The sequence below is a fragment of the Eleutherodactylus coqui genome, chromosome 12, assembly GCF_035609145.1.
Source record: "Eleutherodactylus coqui strain aEleCoq1 chromosome 12, aEleCoq1.hap1, whole genome shotgun sequence".
In the NCBI taxonomy this organism is placed as follows: domain Eukaryota; kingdom Metazoa; phylum Chordata; class Amphibia; order Anura; family Eleutherodactylidae; genus Eleutherodactylus; species Eleutherodactylus coqui.
This window is the reverse complement of record NC_089848.1, coordinates 131428826-131449926: the sequence shown is the minus strand read 5'-3', so window position 1 is coordinate 131449926 and position 21101 is coordinate 131428826. Positions and strand designations below refer to the sequence as shown.

Below are 21101 nucleotides of genomic sequence, written 5' to 3'. Positions count from 1 at the left end.
TCCCGCGGCTCGCCTCAGATGCGGTGTGAGTTAGATGAGGGACAGTGCTGTTTGTACCGGAGCTGCTGTAGGGAAAGAATTGGTAGTTAGTGTAGGCTTCAAGACCCCCCAAAGGTCCTTATTAGGGCCACTGATAGCTGTGTGTTGGCTGCTGTTAGCAGTGGGATTTTTTTTCTTTCTCAAAATCGGCTCTGCAGAGCGTTGCACCTGGCATTAGGGACAGAAGTGCTGCATAGGCAGGGAGAGTGTTAGGAGTGCGTGTAGCCTTCAAGAACCTCAACGGTCCTTTCTAGGGCCATATTTATCCGTGTGCAGTACTGTCCAGGCTGCTGTTGGCTGTGCTGCATTTTTTTTGGGCTTCTCAAAATCGCCTCTGCAGAGCATTGCACCCTCCATTGATACTGCAGGGAAAGAATTGTGTAGGCAGGGCCACAACACAGTTATTATTCATAGAATATACGCAGTGCTGCCTTTTGGTGCCAAAAAACTGAAAACAAATCTATTTGTCCAGCCTCTGTCCGTCCTTACGGGCGGTGGACACGTGTGAGCTGCGTGAAAAACATTGCTAAATCATACGCAGCCAGCTACGCTTTACTGCTGGCTTCGCCATTTGCTTTCCTTAATTGGGAAAAAAAATACCTGCTCTGCCAGAGTTATAATAACTCTGCTACCCTCACGTTCTGTGACACATAAGCAGGGACACAGCACAGTTATTAAACTTCTCATGTTCATTGAATATACGCAGTGCTGCCTGTTGGTGGGAAAAAACTGAAAACAAATCTATTTGTCCAGCCTCTGTCCGTCCTTACGCCTGTGGACACGTGTGAGCTGCGTGAAGAACAGTGCTAAATCATACGCACCCAGCTACGCTTTACTGCTGGCTTCGCCATTTGCTGTCCTTAATTGGGAAAAAAAATACCTGCTCTGCCAGAGTTATAATAACTCTGCTACCCTCACGTTCTGTGACACATAAGCAGGGACACAGCACAGTTATTAAACTTCTCATGTTCATTGAATATACGCAGTGCTGCCTGTTGGTGGGAAAAAACTGAAAACAAATCTATTTGTCCAGCCTCTGTCCGTCCTTACGCCTGTGGAGACGTGTGAGCTGCGTGAAGAACAGTGCTAAATCATACGCACCCAGCTACGCTTTACTGCTGGCTTCGCCATTTGCTTTCCTTAATTGGGAAAAAAATACCTGCTCTCCAAGAGTTATAATAACTCTGCTACCCTCACGTTCTGTGACACATAAGCAGGGACACAGCACAGTTATTAAACTTAGATAATTCATTCACTAGAGGCAGTGGGGCCTTTCGTTTTCCAAAAAGGGCAAAAATTATATTTGGCCTGCAGTCTTGCGCCAATTTATTTCCTGCCTGTGAAATCAAATCCCTGGTAATACAGCATGCTGAGGGGTAGGGGTAGGCCTAGAGGACGTGGACGCGGCCGAGGACGCGGAGGGCCAAGTCAGGGTGTGGGCACAGGCCAAGCTCCTGATCCAGGTGTGTCGCAGCCGACTACTGCGCGATTAGGAGAGAGGCACGTTTCTGGCGTCCCCACATTCATCGCCCAATTAATGGGTCCACGCGGGAGACGGTTATTAGAAAATGAGCAGTGTGAGCAGGTCCTGTCCTGGATGGCAGAAAGTGCTTCGAGCAACCTATCGTCTACCCGCAGTTCTGCGCCGTCCACTGCTGCCAATCCGAATCCTCTGTCTGCTGCTCCTCCTTCCTCCCAGCCTCCTCACTCCACTACAATAACACCTGCTCAGGAGCGGGAGCACTCCCAGGAACTGTTCTCGGGCCCCTGCTTAGATTGGGCAGCAGCGGTTCCTCTCCCACCAGAGGAGTTTATCGTCACTGATGCCCAACCATTCGAAAGTTCCCGGGGTCCGGGGGAAGAGGCTGGGGACTTCCGCCAACTGTCTCAACAACTTTCTGTGGGTCAGGAGGACGATGACGATCAGACACAGTTGTCTTGCAGTGAGGTAGTAGTAAGGGCAGTAAGTCCCAGGGAGCAGCGCACAGAGGATTCGGAGGAAGAGCAGCAGGACGATGAGGTGACTGACCCCACCTGGTGTGCAACGCTTACTCAGGAGGACAGGTCTTCAGAGGGGGAGTCAAGGGCATCAGCAGGGCAGGTTGCAAGAGGCAGTGCGGTGTCCAGGGCCAGGGGTAGAGGCAGGGCCAGACCGAATAATCCACCAAGTGTTTCCCAAAGCGCCCCCTCGCGCCATGCCACCCTGCGGAGGCCGAGGTGCTCTAAGGTCTGGCAGTTTTTCACAGAGACGCCTGACGACCGACGAACAGTGGTGTGCAACCTTTGTCGCGCAAAGCTCAGCCGGGGAGCCAACACCAACAGCCTCACCACCATGCGCAGACATATGATGGCCAAGCACCCCGCAAGGTGGGACAAAGGCCGTTCACCGCCTCCGGTTTGCACCCCTGCCTCTCCCCCTGTGCCCCAACCTGCCACTGAGATGCAACCCCCCTCTCAGGACACAGGCACTACCGCCTCATGGCCTGCACCCACACCCTCACCTCCGCTGTCCTCGGCCCCATCCAGCAGTGTAGTTCAGCGCACCGTTCAGCCGTCGCTTGCGCAAGTGTTCGAGCGCAAGCGCAAGTACGCCGCCACGCACCCGCACGCTCAAACGTTAACCGTCCGCATAGCAAAATTCATCAGCCTTGAGATGCTGCCGTATAGGGTTGTGGAAACTGAGTCCTTCAAAAGTATCATGGAGGCGGCGGCCCCGCGCTACTCAGTTCCCAGTCGCCACTACTTTTCCCGATGTGCCGTCCCAGCCCTGCACGACCACGTCTCCCGCAACATTGTGCGCGCCCTCACCAACGCGGTTACTGCCACGGTCCACTTAACTACGGACACGTGGACAAGCACAGGCGGGCAGGGCCACTATATCTCCCTGACGGCACATTGGGTGAATTTAGTGGAGGCTGGGACAGAGTCAGAGCCTGGGACCGCTCACGTCCTACCCACCCCAAGAATTGCGGGCCCCAGCTCGGTGCTGGTATCTGCGGAGGTGTATGCTTCCTCCACTAAAGCACCCTCCTCCTCCTCCTCCTCCAACGCAACCTCTGTCTCGCAATCAAGATGTGTTAGCAGCAGCATGTCGCCAGCAGTCGGTGTCGCGCGGTGTGGCAGCACAGCGGTGGGCAAGCGTCAGCAGGCCGTGCTGAAACTACTCAGCTTAGGCGATAAGAGGCACACGGCCCACGAACTGCTGCAGGGTCTGACACAGCAGACCGACCGCTGGCTTGCGCCGCTGAGCCTCCAACCGGGCATGGTCGTGTGTGACAACGGGCGTAACCTGGTGGCGGCTCTGCAGCTCGGCAGCCTCACGCACGTGCCATGCCTGGCCCACGTCTTTAATTTGGTGGTTCAGCGCTTTCTGAAAAGCTACCCACGCTTGTCAGACCTGCTCGTAAAGGCGCGCCGGCTCTGCGCACATTTCCGCAAGTCCCACACGGACGCTGCCACCCTGCGCACCCTGCAACATCACTTTAAGCTGCCAGTGCACCGACTGCTGTGCGACGTGCCCACACGGTGGAACTCTACGCTCCACATGTTGGCCAGGCTCTATGAACAACGTAGAGCTATAGTCGAATACCAACTCCAACATGGGCGGCGCAGTGGGAGTCAGCCTCCTCAATTCCTTTCAGAAGAGTGGGCCTGGTTGGCAGACATCTGCCATGTCCTTGGTAATTTTGAGGAGTCTACCCAGGTGGTGAGCGGCGATGCTACAATCATTAGCGTCACCATTCCTCTGCTATGCATCTTGAGAAATTCCCTGCAAACCATAAAGGCAGCTGCTTTGCGCTCGGAAACGGGGGCGGGGGAAGACAGTATGCCGCTGGATAGTCAGGGCACCCTCCTGTCTATTTCTCAGCGCGTACAGGAGGAGGAGGAGGAGCATGAGGAGGATGAGGAGGAGGGGGAAGAGACAGCTTGGGCCGCTGCTGACGGTACACCGGCTGATTGCCTGTCATCCTTTCAGCGTGTATGGCCTGAGGAGGAGGAGGAGGAGGAGGATCCTGATAGTGATCTTCCTAGTGAAGACAGCCATGTGTTGCGTACAGGTACCCTGGCACACATGGCTGACTTCATGTTAGGATGCCTTTCTCATGACCCTCGCGTTGCACGCATTCTGGCCACGACGGATTACTGGGTGTACACACTGCTCGATCCACGGTATAAGGAGAACCTGCCCACTCTGATTCCCGAAGAGGAAAGGGGTTCGAGAGTGTTGCTATACCACAGGACCCTTGCGGACAAGCTGATGGTAAAATTCCCAGCCGACAGCGCTAGTGGCAGAAGGCGCAGTTCCGAGGGCCATGTTGCAGGGGATGTGCGTAGATCGAGCAGCATGTACATCCCAGACAGTGCAACAGTCTTTAAGGGCCTGGCCAGCTTTATGGCTCCCCACCAAGACTGTGTCACCGCTCCCCAGTCAAGGCTGAGTCGGCGGGAGCACTGCAAAAGGATGGTGAGGGAGTACGTAGCGGATCGCACGACCATCCTTGGTGACGCCTCTGCCCCCTACAACTACTGGGTGTCGAAGCTGGACATGTGGCCTGAACTAGCGCTGTATGCCCTGGAGGTGCTTGCTTGTCCTGCGGCTAGCGTCTTGTCGGAGAGGGTGTTTAGTGCGGCTGGGGGAATCATCACAGATAAGCGTAGCCGCTTGTCAACCGACAGTGCCGACAGGCTAACACTCATCAAGATGAACAAAGGCTGGATTTCCCCAGACTTCTGTTCTCCACCAGCGGACAGCAGCGATACGTAAGCAATACGTAGGCTGCACCCGCGGATGGAAGCTACGTTCTCTCTCACCATCCAAAACGGGGACATTTCTGCTTCATCAATCTGTGTCTAATATTCCTCCTCCTCCTCCTGCTCCTCCTCCTGAAACCTCACGTAATCACGCTGAACGGGCAATTTTTCTTAGGGCCACAAGGCTCACTCAAATAATTTTTCAGAACAATTTTTATAAGTTTCAATTAGCTTAAAAGCATTGGAACTTTAACTTGAACCAATTTTTCGTTACACTGGGCTGCCTCCAGGCCTAGTTACCACTTAAGCCACATTAACCAAAGCGATTCACCTGCCATCTTGGTTGGGCATGGCCAATTTTTACAGAGGTACATTAGTACTGTTGGTACACCAATTTTTTGGGGCCCTCACCTACAGTGTAATCATAGCAATTTGTATGTTCTTCGCCTGCACTCATGGTACAGAAAGGTGTGTGGGGTTGGCCTACACTTTAGCTACATAAATGTCACTTGTGCCTTGGCTATACTAAGGCTACTGAAATGGAACTAAGACTGCGCTCCCGCTATACTGCTGCTTCAGAATTGTTACTGGGGCCTGTCTTGAGTGCTACTATTGCTTACATGGAACGAAGACTGCGCTCCCGCTATACTGCTGCTTCAGAATTGTTACTGGGGCCTGTCTTGAGTGCTACTATTGCTTACATGGAACGAAGACTGCGCTCCCGCTATACTGCTGCTTCAGAATTGTTACTGGGGCCTGTCTTGAGTGCTACTATTGCTTACATGGAACGGACACGTGGAGAGGACACGTAGTGCCTCAAAAACATCCCCCTCCTCCTCCAACAGGGAAAACATTGTTGGCAAATGCCTTTGCATTGGTTCGTCTGGTGGCAGTCCAAGAATTTCACCTTTACCGACACTACAAGAGAGCCCCCCCACCATCCCCCCGCCACGGCCCACTTAATCCTGGCCACATTCCGAAAACCAACAAAATACAACCGTGGTACTAGGTCCGCAGTCACCACCACATTACCACCAACGCGGTTACTGTTAAGGTGCATATAACCACGGACACGTGGAGAGGACACGTAGTGCCTCAAAAACATCCCCCTCCTCCTCCAACAGGGAAAACATTGTTGGCAAATGCCTTTGCATTGGTTCGTCTGGTGGCAGTCCAAGAATTTCACCTTTATCGACACAACAAGAGAGCCCCCCCACCATCCCCCCGCCACGGCCCACTTAATCCTGGCCACATTCCGAAAACCAACAAAATACAACCGTGCTACTAGGTCCGCAGTCACCACCACATTACCACCAACGCGGTTACTGTTAAGGTGCATATAACCAGTCTGACTGGGGCATGCAGACACCTTGACAGAATGAATAGTGTGTGGCACATAGGTTCCCCATTGCTATGCCCACGTGTGCAGCTCCTGATGGCGGTGGCACAGGATTCTATTTCTCATTGCTTCTGTACAGCATTGTGGGCTATCGCCCCGCCCCTTTTAAAGAGGGTCGCTGCCTAGCCATGCCAACCCTCTGCAGTGTGTGCCTGCGGTCCCTCGTCGTGGCAGACGCACTTCTAAATAGACATGAGGGTGGTGTGGCATAAGGGCAGCTGAAGGCTGCGCAGGGACACTTTGGTGTGCGCTGTGGGGGGGAGGGGGGGGCGGTTGGTCAGCATGTAACCCAGAAGAAGTGGCAGTGGAGTGTCATCCAGGCAGTGATTGTGCTTTGTTGTAGCTAGTGTGGTGCTTAGCAAAGGTATGCCATGCTAATGAGGGCTTTTCAGAAGTAAAAGTTGTTGGGGAGGGGGGGGGGCACTCTTGCCGCTATTGTGGCTTAATAGTGGGACCTGTGAACTTGAGATGCAGCCCAACATGTAGCCCCTCGCCTGCCCTATCCGTCACTGTGTCATTCCCATCACTTTCCTGAATTGCCCAGATTTTCACACATGAAAACCTTAGCGAGCATCGGCGAAATACAAAAATGCTCGGGTCGCCCATTGACTTCAATGGGGTTCGTTGTTCGAAACGAACCCTCGAGCATCACGGGAAGTTCGTTCCGAATAACGAACACCCGAACATTTTGGTGTTCGCTCATCTCTACTGAAGACCCCATGAAAATGTCCCCTTCCAGTACAGTTCGCATAATCTCGCGGTAGAACGCTGCCGCGCTTTCTTGTCTGGTTTCAGGATCGGTAACAATTGTAATTAGTAGGGGTAACAATGCAGATGTTTGCACAGAATCTCCCACACGGTCGGCGGCGGGACGCCCAGTTCTCCGCTTGCTCTGATGGTGGATTTCTGAGGTCTTCATGTCAACCTTGCACGGATGCGCTCTGCTGTTTCCACGCTTACTGGGGGACGGACGGACGGACGATTTTCACCTACAGATACAACTTTTTCCTTTAACATTGGAGTACAGCTCATGGACCGTGCGCCGGCGGGGCGGAGATTCACCAAACTTTGTTTGAAAATGATGTTGCAGATTAATAAAAAATTGTTAGACGTGAAAATCACGTACGCAACACGCTCGCCTGTATTTGTTTGGCTGCCATTGTGTTTCATATCCCTCGAGCGACGACTACGGCAGAATAAAACATTTTGGACTTCATTTAGCAAAACAGTCCAACAGACAGTCCTTGTTGCCCATAGCAACCAATCACAGCGCAGCTTTCATCTGACCTCAGCAGCTTGGGAAATGAAAGCTGCGCTGTGATTGGTCGCTCTGGGCAACAAGGACGTCTTTTGAATTTCTGTTTCCATTAATTCTGTATACATTTCTGTATCTGAGGGTCATTAATAGGAGTTCTGGGGGGTTCACATCGGGGGATCCTTTGGAACAACTATATATATATATATATATATATATATATATATGTGTATGTATGTATATACACACACATCACAGTCGTCGTCTCGGCTTTCTACTACCGCGTTTCCCCGAAAATAAGACAGTGTCATATTAATTTTTGTTCAAAAAGGTTTAACTTTTTTACATGTATCGCTGCCTGGACACTATTTAAATTGACTTTTTTAATTAACTGTTAGCATGGCTTAATTTTGGAGTAGGGCTTATATTTCAAGCATCCTCAAAAAGCTTGAAAAATCATTTTGCATCCTCAAAAATTCTGGAAAATCATGCTATGTCTTATTTTCAGGGTATGTCTTATTTTCAGGGAAAGAGGGTAGTTTCTGCTGTTAATGGCTTCCTTCGCAGCCGTTACATGGAGTCACACAATATCATAATACCTTTGTTTTCCCCAGGACCCAGTGCTGTAGGTTGGCTTTCTCCAGTATGGACGCGCAGCACTCGGGGCTGACCGGTGGGTCCTCGTAGGACTTAAAGCAAATCAGGTGGTATCTGTAACGACACGGAGATTATTGTTACATGTTGGCGGAGTTCATATCTTCACTGTGAGACTCGGTTGGTCTCCGTCATGGTGTCCATCCTTACAATGGGAAGGACAGCGTGGCTCGTGTCTCAGACGATGGCGGTTCGGAGCTCTCCATTGTACTGTTATTTCTTATTGCTCCTGGAGGTCTATGCCTACCACCGGTTGCGCCAATTACGCTGCTGATTCCGCTTCAGATAAACTGGGATCAACTGTTGAACTTGGTTCAAGCAAAATGGGTTTTACCAACACATTGTGATCTATGATTTGCAAAACTAAGTTCAACTGATCTGCGATCAAAGACTGAACCTAGAAGGAATGTATCACAGGGTGATTGGTGGCTGTACTCAGGTGATCTTCCCAACATTCCTAGCGATGGAAAAACATGACTGCTACCAGCAGCAAACGCCTATCAGACTATCAGCCTATTCCACCATGTTGGAATTCACTAGTTGAACTTGGATCAACGAGATTGATCCACCAAAATCAGGGTTCAATATCTTCTGAGATTTGAAACCCGATCACGATGTAAAACGCGTTGGTGAAGTGTTTTTTGACTTTATCGGAGATCACCTCTTATTGATCATTGGTGCAATCCGCCCTCAATTGACTATTGAGGGTTACCATTCCTCTTGTCAGTGGAATGTGCCCCTACACCGTCCAATCAGTGCTGCAGTGTAAGGTCAGTCTATTCCAGCCACATTACGGATGAGGGTCCAAGCCTGAACGCCCGGCTCCTGACCACAACTACGAACATCATAGGCTTCTATAATACTTGGAGTTTGGGTCAGGCTAGGACACTTGTGGCTATAATGGATTTAGGTATCGCTGGCCTTGGACTATTAGCAAGAGGAATGGTAACACCCATTTGTCAATATATTTATACATTTCCAGGAGGAATTGCAGAGTAAAGGTACAAAGCTGATAGGTGTTACATGCTGAACACCCGTATTTAACACAACAGTTCTCTTTATTGTATTGTATTATTTTTTAGTGTTGTTCACATTGAAACTTAACGTTTTGTGTTATCAGAAAATAACCTTTTATATAAATCAAGTTTTTACATTGAATAGATTTTTTTTTTTGAATTTTTGGAGATTTCTTTTTAACTTTTCAACGCCATAACCTAAATTTTTAAGAAATCCTGAAATCCTGCACTTCTCACACTGACCGCTAAGCCCAATAATAGTCTGACACTTCCTGTTCTGTAGAGAAAACTTCTCAGCTGTCATCTCATTATCATCGCAGGCAGGATTCCACTGAGAGGTGACACCTATATATAGGTAACACAGGATCCACTATTCACAATAGTCACAGCTCACCTCCTCCCCTCTCTGTACAGGCAGGAGTACACTGAGAGGAGACACCTATATATAGATAACATAGGATCCACCATTCACAATAGTCACAGCTCACCTCCTCCCCTCCCTGTACAGACAGGATTACACTGAGAGGAGACACCTATATGTAGATAACACAGGAGCCACCATTCACAATAGTCACAGCTCACCTCCTTCCCTCCCTGTACAGACAAGATTACACTGAGAGGTGACACTTATATATAGATAACACAGGAGCCACCATTCACAATAGTCACAGCTCCCCTCCTCCCCTCCCTGTACAGACAGGATTACACTGAGAGGTGACACCTATATATAGATAACACAGTGTAGTGGTCCAGAACAACAGGGACCCTCAAAAAAGCATGAGATATGCAGACTGCATTGTCTTGTGTATTGTCTTTGAATGTGGTATGATTCAGCAAAATGTGTATTGGTGTTTGCAGAAATTAAGGGGTTAATGTCTGCAAATTAGGGACTTGTGAATGTGTACCAGTAGAGAGCTGAAGAGAAGGAAGAGTGTTGCCGGGACCAGAGCCCCCAGATAACGGAATAGGACTAAAAAACTGGCAGTGGAGAAGTCGCAATACTCCAGGTTAAAGCAAGTAGGAAGTGACCAGAGGTGTGAAAAACTTCTCCTTTTATGGCTCAGCTTATGGAAATGCGTTTTGAGGATAACCCCTTCATCAGTTCAGCTGGTGTTTAAAACATACAAGCAATTAGTGGGTCCCAAAAGGGTTAATAATTAGATCCTGTTTGCCTGTGTAGAGAGGGTCAGCCAGGGCAGGAGCAGGAGAAGTTCCCACTGCTCAGACACTGCAACAGTATCCACCATTAACAATAGGTGATGTCACAGCTCACCTCCTCTCCTCCCTGCACACTGACCACTAAGCCTAATAATAGTCTGACACTTCCTATTTTGTACAGAAAACTTCTCAGCCGTCATCTCATTATCACAGGCAGGATTACACTGAGAGTAGAGATGAGCGAACGTGCTCGGCCACGCCCCTTTTTCGCCCGAATACCGCGATTTCCGAGTACTTCCGTACTCAGGCGAAAAATTCGGGGGGCGCCGTGGCGGCATGGGGGGTAGCAGTGGGGAGTGGGGGGGGAGAGGGAGAGAGAGAGGGCTCCCCCCTGTTCCCCGCTGCTACCCCCCGCACCGCAACGCCTCTCCCCGTCCCCCGGCGCCCCCCGAATCTTTTCACCCGAGTACTGAAGTACTCGAAAATGGCGGTACTCGGGTGCGTAAGTACTTGAAACGAGTACGTTCGCTCATCTCTAACTGAGAGGTGACACCTATATATAGATAACAGGATCCACTATTCACAAGTCACAGCTCCCCTCCTCCCCTCCCTGCACATACAGGATTACACTGAGAGGTGACACATGCATAGACAACACAGGACCCACCATTCACAATAGGTGATGTCACAGCTCACCTCCTGCCCCTCCATACACAGGTCACAGAGCATACCCACAATACTCTCCCTTTCTGCCCATGGCCCATGTGGCTGCTGTAAAGCATCTCTCTAAATGCTGTTAACTGCAGCTCTGGCAAGATGGCCGCCCCCACAGTCATCTACAGTCATTAGAATAAAAATATCTACAATCAGCAAATAAAATCAGATTAGACAATGGGCGAGGCTGCGCAGTGCCCGGGGTAATTCTCTCTAAGAGCTACAAGTGATGCATTAGCAGTTTAGCAAAATGTGTATTTTTAAAGTTCTGCTTGAAATCCCCAGATCTGCGGAAGCGTTTTGTCGCCGACTACCCATCAGTATGCGGGAGGCGGAGAGTTCCCATGACAACGGAGTTCCTCATTCTTACCTCTTTATAAAGTTGGCAAACAGGATGCGGTGTGAGTACCCCAGCTGGCGGATCCTCGCCGTCTCCAGGATCCCCGTGTACCGCAGCTGCACCAATACTTTTTCCCGATCAAATTTACTTGGCAGGCGATCGTTATTTGGTTTGATGCAGCGTACGAAGTGCGGCTGACCCACCACCATCTTGGACAATAAGTCCATCAAGGAGTACTGCAACAGAAACAGGAGTCAGGAACACTTACCTGTACACAGGTGGAGGCAACGGAAGGCTTTACTCTGGTTGCCATGACTACGTCCCACGCTATGTACTGTATATATATATAGTCTGTGCTAAACCTACTAATGTGCAAGTACACGATGGGACATATGTGATGTTGGGAAGGTTTAATTTAACCTCTTGACCGCCTCATCATATGGGCGGTCATAACTTTTGGTAGTTCTGTAAGACTTTGCTTTTTTTTTGCAGGACTAGTTTTACTTCGCCCTGGTCCCATTTTGCATATGAGCAGCTAGTTATTAACCCCTTAGTGACCGGCCTCTTTTGCACCTTAATGACTAGTCCGTTTTTTTGTTTTTTTTTACATCGTTACATTCCAAGAGCCGTGACATTTTTATTTCTTCTGTCTGCGGCTCCAGATGGGAACGGCAAAGCCAAATTTATATAGTTTCATTTGTGTTACTGTTTTTCTACATAAAAAACACTTAAAAAAATGTATTTGCCTCACCGCTATAATTTTTAATTTTCCAGTGTGTGATGTATTGATTTTTGTGCGACCATTGTGGGGTAAATGTAACTTTTTGATCTTTTTTATTGCATTTTTTCAAGATAATGAGACAAAAAACAGCAATTTTAGAATTTTTTAAAATTTGCTATTATGCTTAAAAGATTGTATTTGCATCGCCACCTTCCACGACCCAAAATGGTTTTTTTTGCCAAATCAACTGTGGCATGTAAGGGGTTAAATGGTTTCCCCACTCCCAGATGCTAGTGCAGGATCCTGGCTGTCATCTCGGACCCGGCTCTGTCCTGCATGTGATTCCAGTGCCGTCCTTAGATTAGGCTGCCATAGTAACACGGTGGCCTAGCCTCAGGCCTTTTAGTGACCACTGTAAAAACCCATATGGCTGGTCACTAAGGGGTTAATTAATTTACATTTTGAAGAAAATTTATAAACAAAATGACTTTTCCTTCCTTTTTATTTATTTACAACACTCTCCTAAAATACGGTCATAGGTTTTTGAAAAGTTGACGAGGCGGGCGTAATCTTTAAATTGGAGAACATTACCCTAAAGTACGATGCCACCGTTTGTGTTCTCATATTGGTTGTCTCTTGAGGATGACGAGCGTCTCCAAGATCACCCTGATGAAATAATGCAGACGGATTTACTGTGATACTGAGGTTAACTCTAAACATATGAATGTACAGCGTCCTCTTCAATTAACTACTACATTATGTTGACAAAAGTATTGGCCCCCCAGCAGTCCTGTGCCGTCAGCTGATATGTGAGCATAAATGTATAAAGGAGGGGATCATACAGGAGATCCCAGTACAGAAACCATTAGATGCTACCAGGTGTAGAGCTAACAACAGGGTCTGGTGGTGGTGGTGGTGGTGGTGGTGGGGGGGTAGGAATGTCACGAAGTGTAGAGCTAACAACGGGGTCTGGTGGGGGGATGTCACCATGTGTAGAGCTGACAACGGGGTCTGGTGGTGGGATGTCACCAGGTGTAGAGCTGACAACGGGGGTCTGATGGGGGGATGTCACTAGGTGTAGAGCTGACAACGGTGTCTCGTGGTGGGATGTCACCAGGTGTAGAGCTGACAACGGTGTCTTGTGGTGGGATGTCACCAGGTGTAGAGCTGACAACTGGGTCTGGTGGTGGGATGTTACAGGTGTAGAGCTGACAACGTGGTCTGGTGATGGGATGTTACAGGTGTAGAGCTGACAACGGGGTCTGATGGGGGGATGTCACCAGGTGTAGAGCTGACAACAGGGTCTGGTGGGGGGATGTCACCAGGTGTAGAGCTGACAACTGGGTCTGGTGGTGGGATGTCACCAGGTGTAGAGCTGACAACAGGGTCTGGTGGGGGGATGTCACCATGTGTAGAGCTGACAACGGGGTCTGGTGGTGGGATGTCACCAGGTGTAGAGCTGACAACGGGGGTCTGATGGGGGGATGTCACTAGGTGTAGAGCTGACAACGGTGTCTCGTGGTGGGATGTCACCAGGTGTAGAGCTGACAACGGTGTCTTGTGGTGGGATGTCACCAGGTGTAGAGCTGACAACTGGGTCTGGTGGTGGGATGTTACAGGTGTAGAGCTGACAACGTGGTCTGGTGATGGGATGTTACAGGTGTAGAGCTGACAACGGGGTCTGATGGGGGGATGTCACCAGGTGTAGAGCTGACAACAGGGTCTGGTGGGGGGATGTCACCAGGTGTAGAGCTGACAACGGGGTCTGATGGGGGGATGTCACCAGGTGTAGAGCTGACAACAGGGTCTGGTGGGGGGATGTCACCAGGTGTAGAGCTGACAACAGGGTCTGGTCATGGGATGTCACCAGGTGTAGAGCTGACAATGGGGTCTGGTGCTGGGTCGTCACCAGGTGTAGAGCTGACAACGGGGTCTGGCGGGGAATATCACCAGGTGTAGATCTGACAACGGGGTCTGGTGGGGGGACGTCACCAGGTGTACAGCTGACAATGGGGTGTGGTGGGGGGATGTCACTAGGTGCAGAGCTGACAATGGGGTCTGGTGATGGGATGTCACCAGGTGTAGAGCTGACAACGGGGTCTGGTGGTGGGATGTCACCAACCAATCAGTAAGGGACATCGCAGCACTTTTAGACCTCCCATAGTCCACTGTTGGCCATGTTATTCGGAAATGGACCACTCACTGGATACCCCAAGTATGTTACTCATCTTCTTTGTGCCGTTCACCGACTTTCACGTGATACAGCCCTCCTGAAAACTCACAACTTCCGCTGATGCCATGTCCATCAGGCTTCCAGAATTCTTTTCTGCTCCTGTCTATATGGCAGTGATGTCCTCAGCATTAGAAGTTACATGGGCAGAGGGACCGGATGTTGCAGAGCTGCGAACAGACCCTTGAGAGCATGCGCAGTACAACTTCTTGGAGTTCCAACCACGCCTGCTTAGTGTACCTGATGAAGGGGCCAGTAGTCAGAGACAGAAGGGCAGCTTAGTTTTCCTTGTCCTGGCAGAGAAGTCATTGCAAGGTAAGCTGGGTGACTAAGAGCAGAAGCTTAATTTCATGTGGCTGGAAGCCAAGGGGGTAAACTATATCAATAGGTGGTGGTCCATTCCAGTGGAGCAAGAAAATTACTTTTTAGGTATCTGAGGGAGTTTATGGTTGGTTTGTGCAGTGTGCGTCTGTTTTAGAAAATCCATTTTCTTATGTGAAAACCCCTTAAGTTTAAACATGTTAAATAGGAAGTTCATGTTTACTGCATCTGTACACCATTCGTTTCTAGGTTTAGTGTTCCTTTAAATAGTCAATAGTATAAGCAACACTGATAAATACACTGGCATGCCAAAAGTCATGGGACAGGAACTAATGTAATGTAGGATCCTCTCTAGCCCGGCGAAGTAGAGCAACTAAGTGTGACATCCATTCCAGAAGTGGATGGAATATGTCTTGAGGGTTGTTGATGTTGAGCCATCTGGATAGTCCACCACAGCCCTATGGTATTTGTAGATGGAGGATCCTGGGTGTGAATGGACCTCTTTACCGCAATGCTTGGTTGGGCTCATGTCAAATGAACAAGCAGGCCACCCGATTTTCCAGAACCCGAACTTTCCAGAGTGCTCCTCCAACCAATCCTGGACATTTTGGGCCTGATGATAAGGTGCATTATCCTGCTGAAATATCTCATCATGGTGGGGGTACATAAAGTTCATGAAGGGCTGCAAATGGTCACCAAGCAGTTAAACATGGTGCGCATCGGTCTGTGATGTGCTTAGGTGGACTAGACCTAACCCATGCCATGAAAACCGCACAACAGTAAAGAGCCACTACCAGCTTGCACAGTGCCTTGTTGACAACTTGGGTCCATGGCTTCATGGGGTCTGTGCCACACACAAACCATACCATATCATTGAAACAATTGGTACTGTGACTCATCAGACCATGCCACATTACGTCCTCTAGGATCCAGGTGATGCTCTGTGTCCACTATTGTGGTGATTACAGAAGTGCTCTGGTGGGTCTTCTGATCCCATATCCCATTAAATAAAGAACTCAGCACTGACTAGATATCACCTCCCAACTTATACAGCAGTGGGTGTCCCCAAGCCATCCCATTAGGTATCGCCACTTCATCATCAGTTTACATACCGCTATCCCAGGACTGTTGGCTTATCAGTGTATTTCACACCACCACATACACAATTCCGTAATATCGTACACATGGGACTCATCTACGCTGTTTAGATATCCTAATACCTCCGTAACTCTACAAAGCTGACGGACAGAGGACAAAGAAATGTCATTACCTCACACAAGTAACAAGTATTGTACAACCTTAAGATATCCAGCTTGATGGATGGAAAATAAATAAAGCGAGGTGATGTTACATGATGATATCACTGCAGTGACACAAGGAAAGGGTTTTACAGGAAAGGACGTCTCTGTACCTTGTTGCGGCTGGAAGTTTTCGGTGTTGCCCAGAATTGCGAATTTATTCTTGCTTTTGTTTTAGTATGAGCAAGATTGCCTGAAGGAGAGACAGAAAATGTACTTTTGAGAAAGTACAGGTTCATAAAAAAATAAAGAATCTGTCTCAAAATGGCCGCTAGATACAAAATGGAGCATTATAAGACGTAAATAAGCTTGTGTGTAGTGAAACAATAATTCAAGCAGAAATAGCTTTAGAGCAGGAGATTCGTTGCAATGCGTAATGATGTGTCTCTCTGTTCTTTTTCATGAGAACCAAGTCTGGACAACAGTTCTTATCAGGAAAAGTCCTCCCACACCTGCGGAGAAACTTGGACAAGGGAATTGACTGTACTACAGCGAGCTGAATAACAAAGTGAATACAAGGGAGGACCAGGGAGGACCAGGGAGGACGAGATAACGCTGAAAAGAAACAGACGCTTGAGAATATAACAGATATATTCTCACTAAACAATGCATGATTCTTAATGTTTTTCTAACCCAATAAGATTAAACCTCGTGACTAATGACGTATTGCTTTCCTGTATTAGAACTATAGTCAGTCAATAAACGCTCAGTGTACGCGCCTTAAGCAGAGTGGGCTGTATATACTTGCCGCGGCACATCTCTACATATCTGTGAGAGCTAATTACTATAGATCATATAGTTTTTGGCCTCTCTGATGCATCCAGGTATGAACTAATTTGGAACCCAAGGCTTGAAAGGTTAATGTGACCGGTCATGTGTAACGGTCCTTAACAACTGGCGTAGTCGGCAGGATATTTATTGATTGATGCTGATGATAACCATTGGACTTCGACTGACCGCAGGACAGACTACAATCAAACGTACAAAAACAGACCAACGGCAGACATCATATATATGTATATATGTGACTTACCGCGCTGTATGGGGTTCATCAGTCCCCGGACTTTGGCACGGCTGATATCATCAATCCAGGTCTGTGTCGCAGTCCAATGGTTATCATCAGCGTCAATCAATAAATATCCTGCCGACTACGCCAGTTGTTAAGGACCGTTACACATGACCAGTCACATTAACCTTTCAAGCCTTGGGTTCCAAATTAGTTCATACCTGGATGCATCAGAGAGGCCAAAAACTATATGATCTATAGTAATTAGCTGGTGGAGGATGCGGGCATCGCCACCATGCTGAAGGAGGTGCTGGAAGGCCTGGAGTACCTGCATAAGAACGGCCAGATCCACAGGGATGTTAAGGCTGGAAACATCCCCCTGGGTGAAGACGGCTCAGTGCAGATCGCAGATTTTGGCGTCAGCGCGTTTCTAGCCACAGGAGGCGACATCACCAGGAATAAAGTCAGAAAGACCTTTGTGGGCACGCCATGTCGGACGGCACTGGAGGCGACGGAGCAGGCCAGAGGACACGACCTCAAGGCGGACATCTAGACCCCCGGTAGGTGTGTCTTTCCGTGCATCAGCTGGGCCATCATGGGGCACAGGGACCGTGGTGGGCAAGTTCTGTTGACCGCCCTATTTCTGCTGCTCCCATATTTAGTCCATTTGTCTTTTTTCTTCATTGCTGGCTTGTAACTGTAAAGTCTTTAGCATATCAAAGTCCAAGTTTGTATCAAAGTCCAAGTTCATATCAAAGTAGTCAAAGTCCAAGGTTTATATCAAAGTCCAAAGTTATTGTCAAATTCTTCTTTTCTTCCACGGCTTCAGGGCCGCTGCCTTCACTGTGTGGTTTGTGATGGCATTGCCTCTTGCTTCTCCGGTGTCCTCTGGCCTGCTCCGTCGCCTCCGGTGCCGTCCGACATGGCGTGCCCACAAAGGTCTTTCTGACTTTATTCCTGGTGATGTCGCCTCCTGTGGCTAGAAACACGCTGACGCCAAAATCTGCGATCTGCACTGAGCCGTCTTCACCCAGGGGGATGTTTCCAGCCTTAACATCCCTGTGGATCTGGCCGTTCTTATGCAGGTACTCCAGGCCTTCCAGCACCTCCTTCAGCATGGTGGCGATGCTCGCCTCATCCAAAACCCCGTTCAAAGCAGCAATGATGTCAACGCTTGAGCAAGGACGGGTGGCTTCTGGGTTTTCTGTAGCTGCTGTATCATTTGTCCAATTTTGCATGATCTTTGCCGTAAGCAACAGGGCAGAAGTAAATTTGCCACATAACGCTTGCCTAGACCACTCTACCCATTTCAGGGATTGCAAATTGGCTACACTCAGCTCCCACTTGTTGGGAAGCATGAATATGTGCTTGTTGTTGATTTCTTTTCAGGTTGGAGACCTACTCTGTTACCAAAGTAAATAAGCAGGTAACCGCACAGAAGCTCATGAATGAGGTAATCCGCAGATACGGGGTACCGGAAGTGATTGAGTCTAACAAAGGTACAAATGTCACAGGTGAAATAATGCAATACATCGTGTCTGCTTTGGGTATATTCCAGGCTTTTCACACACCCTACCATCCGCGGAGTAGTGGGAAAGTAGATCCATGGGCAATGAAGGAAACGGGTAAATCTTGAATTGAGTGTCTTCCATTAGTTTTTCTTTTTCTCCGGAGGATACATGTCACAGTAGCCAAGTTTGGGAAATGATTCTCTTGTTAATTTTGTCATAGGTCTCTCCAAGGAATTGTCAATAACGCATTCTGTGGTCTCTGCTTCTCTCTCAGGTCCTACAGACGAGCATCACAATCTGAAACCAGGTGGCAGGTTTGATCCACATGTGTATATATATATAGATGCAATCGGAGTGCCAAGGGGGGTGCCGGATGGGTTTGAGGCCAGGGATCAAGTTAAGGCCGGATTTGAGTCCCTGTTTGGAATAGTAACCATCAATAAGAATGTTTGTATATATATTACAACCAGCAGGGGTTCGTGAGCTATACAAGAGTTGCACTTTAGGGGCTTGCTGATCAGTTGGGCCCCACGGCCACCATGGCTTTCCGGAACCGAGTGGCTCTGGATATGATGCTAGCCGAGAACGGTGGTGTTTGTAAAATGATTGGTGAAAACTTGCTGTACATATATTCCAGATAACACAGGGCCCTCAGGTAAAGTGACTATCGCAATAAAGAAATTGGCCACATTGTCAGAAGAGCTGAAGCGTAATTCTGGGATAACTAACCCCTGGGATGAGTGGTTTGTATGGACCGGACAATGGAAACAATTCTTAATGCAGATAGGAATAGGGATTCTGGTTACTCTTATCATACTCCTGCTACTTTCTGTCTGTATTGTGCCCTGCATAAAACGCTCCTGTGCTAAGCTTACAGATCAGATGGTACCTGTCGCCCCCGTATACGTAGATATAGAGACCCCAGGCGATGGCTATATGCCTATAATACAACAGAGTGATTTGTCCCCTTATGGATCTGTCTCAGCAGAAGCAGGGGTGACCACTCTAGTCTCCCAGCCATTAGACTAGAGTAGCATGTATGTTGTAGATCCCTTCTGTGTCTACTAGGTCTTCGTGTTTAGTTAGTTAGGATTAGTTGTCGGGGAAGGGATTAGCCCTTGGACAGCTGACCAACAATGATAGGTAGGGCATAGATCATAAACTAGAGATAGGGAAAGCAAACCTTACCCCGCCCAGTAGAAGTTATAAGGTATTGTTTATTTTGAGACAGTTTCTAGGGGGATTTGAGAAAGTACAGGCTCATAAAAAAATAAAGAATCTGTCTCAAAATGGCCGCTAGATACAAAATGGAGCATTATAAGACGTAAATAAGCTTGTGTGTAGTGAAACAATTATTCAAGCAGAAATAGCTTTAGAGCAGGAGATTCGTTGCAATGCGTAATGATGTGTCTCTCTGTTCTTTTTCATGAGAACCAAGTCTGGACACAGCTGCGGAGAAACTTGGACAAGGGAATTGACTGTACTACAGCGAGCTGAATAACAAAGTGAATACAAGGGAGGACGAGATAACGCTGAAATGAAACAGACGCTTGAGAATATAACAGATATATTCTCACTAAACAATGCATGATTCTTAATGTTTTTCTAACCCAATGAGATTAAACCTCGTGACTAATGACGTATTGCTTTCCTGTATTAGAACTATAATCAGTCAATAAACGCTCAGTGTACGCGCCTTAAGCAGAGTGGGCTGTATATACTTGCCGCGGCACATCTCTACATATCTGTGAGAGCTAATTACTATAGATCATATAGTTTTTGGCCTCTCTGATGCATCCAGGTATGAACTAATTTGGAACCCAAGGCTTGAAAGGTTAATGTGACCGGTCATGTGTAACGGTCCTTAACACTTTACACAAAGGAGTTCTTCTAAAGAACGCTCCGCACAAATCGATCCACTGTCTTACAAACCGATACCGCGTCTTACAAACCGATACCGCGTTTTACAAACAGATACCGCGTCATACAAACAGATACCGTGTCTTACAAACAGATACCGTGTCTTACAAACAGATACCGCGTCTTACAAACCGATACCGCGACTTACAAACCAATACCGCGACTTACAAACCAATACCACGTCTTACAAACCAATACCACATCTTACAAACCAATACCACATCTTACAAACCAGTACCGCATCTTACAAAACTATACCCAGTCTCACAAACCGATACCCTGCCTAACAAACTGATATTCTGTCTTAGAAACCGATACCCTGTTTTACAAACCAATACTGCATCTTACAAACCGATACCGCGTCTTACAAACCGATACCCAACCTTACAAACTGATACCCTGTCTTACAACCCGATACTCCGTCTTACAAACCAATACCACATCTTGCAAACCTATACTCCATCTTACAAACCAATACCGCGTCTTACAAACAGATACCGCGACTTACAAACAGATACCGCGACTTACAAACCGATACCGCGACTTACAAACCGATACCACATCTTACAAACCAGTACCGCATCTTACAAAACTATACCCAGTCTCACAAACCGATACCCTGCCTAACAAACTGATATTCTGTCTTAGAAACCGATACCCTGTTTTACAAACCAATACTGCATCTTACAAACCGATACCGCGTCTTACAAACCGATACCCAACCTTACAAACTGATACCCTGTCTTACAACCCGATACTCCGTCTTA

General features: G+C 48.2%; 1 protein-coding gene across 1 annotated transcript in view; it reads right to left on the bottom strand.

Annotated features, from left to right (window-relative positions):
* MYO3A (myosin IIIA) overlaps positions 1-21101 on the bottom strand; it is a 236852-nt gene that overhangs the window by 39443 nt on the left and 176308 nt on the right. The window contains exons 23-28 of the mRNA XM_066584921.1: positions 16011-16090; positions 15877-15911; positions 13707-13716; positions 12640-12714; positions 11358-11563; positions 8045-8156 (exon numbers count right to left, since the gene is read on the bottom strand). Coding sequence (XP_066441018.1) covers positions 8045-8156; positions 11358-11563; positions 12640-12714; positions 13707-13716; positions 15877-15911; positions 16011-16090 — 518 coding nt within the window. The remainder of the gene's footprint in view (positions 1-8044; positions 8157-11357; positions 11564-12639; positions 12715-13706; positions 13717-15876; positions 15912-16010; positions 16091-21101) is intronic.